Raw genomic sequence first — 7,626 nt, forward strand, 5'->3', positions numbered from 1 at the left:
AGACAACCAATCTGCGAACTGCAAAACTTGAAACCACTTAAATTTTTAGAAAATGTTACCGCTAATGGAAACTAAAGAAATAACGTATTATTGTAACTTTTTTCTAACTTATATGACTTGAAATATCATTCTATATTTACAATATGCTAAAAGTACGCCATATAACTAATACTTACACATTATCAATAAACACTGGTAGCAACTGTTCTATGTCATATCTAATAACGAGATATGTATTTCAAGTAGCAGAAGTAGTGACACATGGTGTATTCTTTGCAAAAGCGCCGCGTATATGTCAGCTGACAGAAAAACGATTAAATTCTTAGTTTTTTCATTTCTTCCCCAGTTAAGAAATTGTTGACCAAAATCAATGGTAAAAGTACCTTTACATTGAAACGTAATATTTAAAAACACTAACGAATACTGACCAAAATTTGTTTAAAAGGTATAATTTGGATTTCTAGTAATCAATTCGCCCATTTTTATACATGCTAATGTGTCATCTGAGATAATGATTCTGCATTATATAATTTCCTTCTAAAGAGATGTTATGGTGATGAATAAAAGGTGAATGAGATATATTCGATCTCGTGTAACGAGTGGCGTCATAAAAAAAAATGACTGACTCTTCAGCCTCCGGCGTATCTGCCATTATAAGGTAAATTAAAAATACCTTTTGTGACAGTTCTCTTTCATTATTTATATAAATATCAGCAAATAAAACATTTATTAATTGTTTGTTTTCTATATCAATACAGTTATTATAATTCTCTTGATTAAACATGTTCTTAACCTTCAAATTAATATACGTATTGATGAAATGGCACAGATTTTGAATGATAGTTAATGAACTAATTTGTTTTTCTTTTGATTCTTATTCAAATTACTTTAAATTCTAACTTTTAAAATAAATTACATGTACAACATAAATTAATAAGTAAATACACTAATAAAATCATTGAGAAGTAGCTGTAATATTTTAGGAAAAATTACATTAATTCTCTTTCATTATTTTACATAGCAAATTGTATGTATAATAAAATATAGAATTAGTTTTTGTTACAAGTATGATACAATAGAAGTATACAAAAATTTACTGATAAATAAAATATTAAAAACTTATGTTATTTAATTATAAAAAATTATATATTTCAATAAAAATTAAGCGCAACATATTATATTATATTATATATTATCTCATTATATAAATTGAGTTATTTTTATAATTTTAAATTATATATATATTTCGTTATATTCCAATTATCCTAAGTAATTTACTGTTATAATTTGTGATATTTCATATATAAAGATTCAAGCATAATTAAATATTAATCTCTCTCCATCCATATATTTTAAATTATTTGTATTTAAAACTTACATGCAGAAATACATTTGTTTAATTTTATAAGTTGATTCTAGTAAAAATAAAAATTATCGATAGATTTAGAGATCCATTGTAATAATAATTTTGTTACAGGATAATTAACAAAGTAGTGACATTTGTAAAGTGTATGGTACGAACAGGCTTTGTAATATTAAATAATATCTATTGTATACCTACGTACATAGTATGGATGATCTTGTTATATCCTGTGAAAGTATATCAACCACAAGTATATTGGCGAATAGAGGGTCTTTTTTTTCATTGGTTACTGGCCATGGTTTCTATGTGGACTTGGTCAGCTGGTTATGATAGTAAGTTGTAAAAACAACTATAATATAAAATGATAGAACTATACATTGAACAATCTGCTTGTCACTATAAAAATAAACATTTATTTTATAGTAATAGAACAAGGTGATGATATAGAGAAGATTATTAGTGAAAGAACACTTGTTATAGTAAATCATCAGAGTACTGGAGATGTTCCTATGTTAATGACAACATTTAATACAAAATCAAATGTATTGCCCAATTTAATGTGGATTATGGATAGAATATTTAAGTTCACTAACTTTGGTATAGTTTCTATCTTACATCATGACTTTTTTATAATTTCTGTAAGTTGATGTCTCAGTTACAAATATTGTATTTTCTTTTAACATGTTAAGTAAAGTATTTTTTGCATTTTTTCTCATAAAACATGTCAATATATAATTTGAAAAATTTAGATCACTATTTATAAAAATTTTGGATTTTCTATATATTTCTACTTCCATTTATATTTAGTCTTGTAACATAAAATGGTTCGATTATTATTTTATTAATTTATTAAAAAAATTTATTTTTTACTTGATATATTAGGGTCGTAAACGAAGAGATGAAAGCTTAAGACAATTAGAAAGACATCTTAAAGAATCATATATAGGGCTTGACAGAAAATGGTTGATTTTGTTTCCTGAAGGAGGTTTCTTATGCAAGCGTCGTGAAACATCACAAAAATATGCTAAAAAAAATAACTTGCCTATCCTAGAAAATGTGAGTTTACCTAGAGTAGGAGCAATGCAGATAATATTTAACACTCTCGGTCCAGTGCAAGATAACAAGGTGCAACATGACCACTTAAACAACAGAGCAAGTAATGTATTTCGTTTGAATTTATATTACTTCTTTGATACTTGTACTTTTATGTATATTTTTATTCCTACATGGCAACATATAAAATAGAAGAAAAAAGAATTTCATGAATTTTTCATACAGGCGTGGCACCAACTGAAATCACCTGGGTTCTTGATATAACAATAGCATATCCTCAGGGTAAACCTATTGATTTACCTGCAATTATAACTGGTTCAAGACCTCCTTGCGAAACATTTTTGTTTTATCGACTTTATCCTAGTAAAATGGTAAGATATTAATATATTTAATAATATATATGTATATACAAATTTCTTATTTTATTCATTATAAAAAAAACTCGTAGGTTCCACGTGAACCAGAACTATTGTCTAAGTGGTTATATGATAGATGGGTAGAGAAAGAATTGCTTTTGGAAAATTTTTATAAACATGGCGCATTTCTTGGTACACACGAATCAGCTGTAAAAGGTTCGAAAATCCAACAGGATCCACTAAGATTCCTAGTCATTCATTTGTTTTTCATAACATCTAGTTATATACATTATAGTATGTTTCAATATATATTATCCTGCTTTTGGTAAGACAACCTATGCTATTTAAGTATAGCATTAAAATTTTAGGATAATTGTAACACAAAAAGTGGATTATTCCTGCCTTAAACAATATTAACATTTATTACAATAAAATAACGAGTGTATGGATTGTCAATTCCAATTGAACTGTTTACAATTTAGATACATTTTAATGGTTAATGCCACTATTTCATTTGAAACAATAAATTATTGGATTTAGCACGCGTATAATTATTCTGCTTAAAAAGGAATTAGTAAAAAACAATTTTCTAAATATTAATGCAAACACATGGCGTTTGAAATTTTTTCAAGTAAGTTGTTCTTATCTTTAAATTAATTTTCATTCATCAAAAGGTAACTATTTTATACAGATAAATCATATATATATGTGTGTATGTATGTGTATATATGTGTGTGCGTGTGCGTGTATGTACATGTATGTATGCATAAGGTGTGTGTGTATATGTGTATATAAATATATACATATATATATATATATATATACACACACATATATGTATGTTCACATACATATTATTCTTGTTATATCTTATACAGAGTCATCACATAATATTTTTCATAAAGTAAATAATTATTTGCAATAATGTAATTTCTTGATACTTGTAAAAATCTTTACAATTTGGTAACTAGTTATTAATATGTAGTTACCATTAATATAGTATAAAAATTTATTTATTTTAAGTAAGTGCAAATTCAGGAGCATTTATTGAATACTTATTTGACACTTATATCTTATAATTACAAAAAAAACTAGATCTGCATTTTCTTAATTATAGTAAATTATAAAACTGGTGCATTGCTTTTTTATAAAGACATATATATATATATATATATATATATATATATTTATAATGCATAATAGATAGCACATGTTATGTAGAGTATCAATTTTAAGGGTTTAGCCATTAATTCCAAGAAAAATTTTTTTCCTGTATTCTGTATAAAGCGCGAGTGTGTTGACACTTTATAAAGTGTTTAAAATCTTAACATTTTAAGCGGTTTTTATTATATCTTGCATGCATGTTTCATAATAGTTTGTTATACATCAATTGTGAAATATAATAACTTAATGTTATTACCTTTATAAAAACAGTAATATTTCACTATTTGAAATATGCTTCTATACATTGTTCATTCTTTTGTCATATGTAATAAGAAAGGAATACATTTTAAAGTATAATTATAGTAAAATTTTCTAAGTGATGATATTAAAAATCAATAAATTTGGAATTTTATTACTATATTGAATTAAGTGTGACATTTAATTAATTATGTTAAATATGGATGAAATTGAAAATAATTTGAATTCAAATATTTTGAATTTGTTACATTTTATAAACTAAAATGGTATTATAAAGTTAACAAAAAAATATATTTAAACTCAGTCGTGCCTTGCTCCTATAAACAGTCTTGCTGTTAATTGTAAATAGTATTATGCAAATATTAAGCACATGACTATAATTAGAACAGCACATTATTAATTTTTGAGACATTCTTAAGACATGTCTTATTTCCTTCTTATAAAGTGATATAATGTTTGTAATATAAGTCTAATTTATAAGTTCCATTAATGGGAAGTTGCCTAATTAATAGCTTTCCAAATAAAAATCATGGTAAAAATCAAAATATATTACTATCCAAGGTCTACAAGTAAAATTATGTATACACGCATTTTTCACAATTTAAATTTAAAAATACTGAATTTATTTATTACAATTAAACTTCTATTTTTTTGTTGGCAAAATTAAATTCTATAATTGCAAAACATAGTGCACAATTTCATATGATATATATATATATATATATATATATATATATATATATATCATAAAATAATATCAAACCCGTACTTGTAAATTATAAATTGAATATTTAATATGCAAAATACATGCAAACGACTAAAAATAGAACCAGAGAAAAATAAATTTGTATGTGATGAATTAAAATTTAGATCATGAATATTAAATTTTTAAGATAATTCTATATAATAATGATGTATAGTACCTTGGAATTTATTCGTAAATTAGTGTCACTCATAAAGTTATTTGCATTTCTCTGCATTTTAATATCTACAAATTTTATACACCAAGTACAAATGCCGTTTATGTACAGAGATATTAGTAATAATATATGTAATTATAATTGCAAAGATCTGCAAGTAACTCCAAATACGTATCAGCAGGATTGTGACTAGGATTTCAATGTTCATAATTACTTAAATATACAAGTACGGTGCTACAACAGGAATTGCATTTTTTTTGTAAGTTGTGTAGTGATTGTGACATCTTTATTATAGATTTAATTCTAAACCTTCAATAAAAATGTTAGATAGTTGTACAGTAAGATAAGCATATGACGTACACATTTCGTTCACGGATCATTTCTAGTCCAGTTTATAAATTTTGTTTATATTGATGGATATTAAATGACATTTGTATGTGATTAAATTTATATAAATCTTAATTATCTTATATGTTAATAAAATGATATGTGTCGTTATACATTTTTTTTCTTTTCGTTATTACAAAAGATAAAATAAATAATCATTTCTGACAACACGTATTTTAATATCAACTATTTAAATATCAAATTTAAACATCGATAATCATTCAATAAAATAATCTCATCACGAAATGTGTAATATTGAAATAAGGGTTGCGAGTCATTTTAATGATACATTAAACCTTACCTCTTTCTCATTATTTGATTAGCCATCGAACCGTAGAATTCAAATAACATACAACAAGAATTGCAGTAAAGGAGAACACAATAAATTTATCTCGTGCCTTAATCTTATTTATTTACACGCAAATATATATATATATTATTATATCATCATATATCGTCGCCTTTAATAGATATAGACATATGTAAAATGCAAAGTCTAATTGTTTTTTTTCCTTAAAATCGATGGAAAGACTGTGTATAGTGTTGTTATTTCTTTTTTATATATAACTACAAACATAGTAGGAATATTAATAACAATAATATAGTAATACGGATAATTAAAAAAAGAAAGTACCATCTATGATTCTTAAACATATAATGGTTAATTACAATCTAAACTCTTATTTACTTAACTATTGTAGTTCTTCGTACAATAAATGTGCAGTTTATGATGGTAGCAACCCTTTATCTTTCAATTCTTACAGAGAAATAATTAAAAAAAAAGAAAAAAGTAATGTAAACTATTAAATAACAAACATTATTAAAATGAATTGAAAAGAAAAAGTGTCTTCAACGGTAATTACAATGCGTTATACGCGAAGAACTTTCAATAGAAACTTTGACAATACTGCTTCAATATCATTTTTTAACAAACGATCATATATATGTATAATTTCAATATTCTATATTTTACTGAAAAAAATAAAATTAAATTATACTATAAAAATACAAATGATACCCTAAAAATAACAACCTTAATGATAATCGTGCATATTACCTGTCTTTTTCCATTTACGTTCATACAATCTTATAATGTAATAATCAATTTTGTAACTGTAAAAGTATCATATCAACATAAATATAAGACCCCATTTTTAAATATTATATGCATAAAGCAAATAGACGAAAATGAAATGGAGAAGAGAGTATTTCATAAATAAAATCTAATCCTATAGTAATTTTGTGTTTATATTTATTTAATTTGGAAAAAGTAAAATGCTCCATGAGAAATTTTATCATAAATATTGATTATTAATAATTCGCTAAGTGTGTTTGGATAATTTATAATTATTTACAACCGTTTAGAAGCCTCTATATGCTGTCAACAGTATTAAAGTATGAAATTAAAATAAGTTTCATCTGGTAGATGTTCTCAGAAATCAAATTGATTAAAATTGAACATATAAAACTTTAAAAATTCCATTTGGTTCATTCGCTGTACCTTATTTTGAAACGGTCATTATTCACTTTTAAATACATAAAACATTCGAAAGGATACTGCATAATTATAAAATAGTTTTATTATTGCATCCATTCCGTAAATCTGCACGTAATCACTTGAGCGTTTCTCAATGAAAATACACATAATAATTCTGATTATTTTTGTTTTAACACACAGATTATAAAAATTCTAGTAACGTTGTACTGAAAGAAAAAAATTTGACAGACATGCAATTTACTAAAACTGACAACGTTAAATTTTATAATTTGTAGAAATATATTTAACGCCTTTATGAAATATTATATGTTGCGCAAAGGAAAAATTTGGTTTTTAGATAAAAAGTATACGTACATAGAAAATAAAAAGGACGAAATCGTATTAAATAATACTATGTTGTTAAAGTGCATACATAAGTATATACATATATACGTATATACGTACTCAGTCACACATGTATATATGTTTATATTTATATATAGTAACATGTATAACAGCATTATGTATGGCAGTTTAAAAAATTTTTTAATCTGCACACTCCATAAAAAATATTTACTATGTACAAATAATTTTCACCATTAATACTCCATCAGATATTTTATTCTTCTGCTATAGCTTAAATTTCTG

The 7,626-nt window shown here is 24.4% G+C and overlaps 1 protein-coding gene across 1 annotated transcript; it reads left to right on the forward strand.

Moving 5' to 3' along the window:
- The first annotated feature begins 95 nt into the window (after positions 1–95).
- Positions 96–3,323, forward strand: LOC122627840 (acyl-CoA:lysophosphatidylglycerol acyltransferase 1-like). The gene is made up of 7 exons (XM_043809429.1): positions 96–373; positions 446–658; positions 1,478–1,695; positions 1,787–2,001; positions 2,246–2,519; positions 2,642–2,787; positions 2,865–3,323. The coding sequence occupies exons 2-7, from the start codon at positions 618–620 to the stop codon at positions 3,099–3,101; spliced, it is 1,131 nt and encodes a 376-aa protein (XP_043665364.1). The 5' UTR covers positions 96–373; positions 446–617; the 3' UTR covers positions 3,102–3,323.
- The last annotated feature ends 4,303 nt before the right edge of the window (positions 3,324–7,626 follow it).

Source organism: Vespula pensylvanica, chromosome 3 (genome assembly GCF_014466175.1).
Source record: "Vespula pensylvanica isolate Volc-1 chromosome 3, ASM1446617v1, whole genome shotgun sequence".
NCBI lineage: Eukaryota > Metazoa > Arthropoda > Insecta > Hymenoptera > Vespidae > Vespula > Vespula pensylvanica.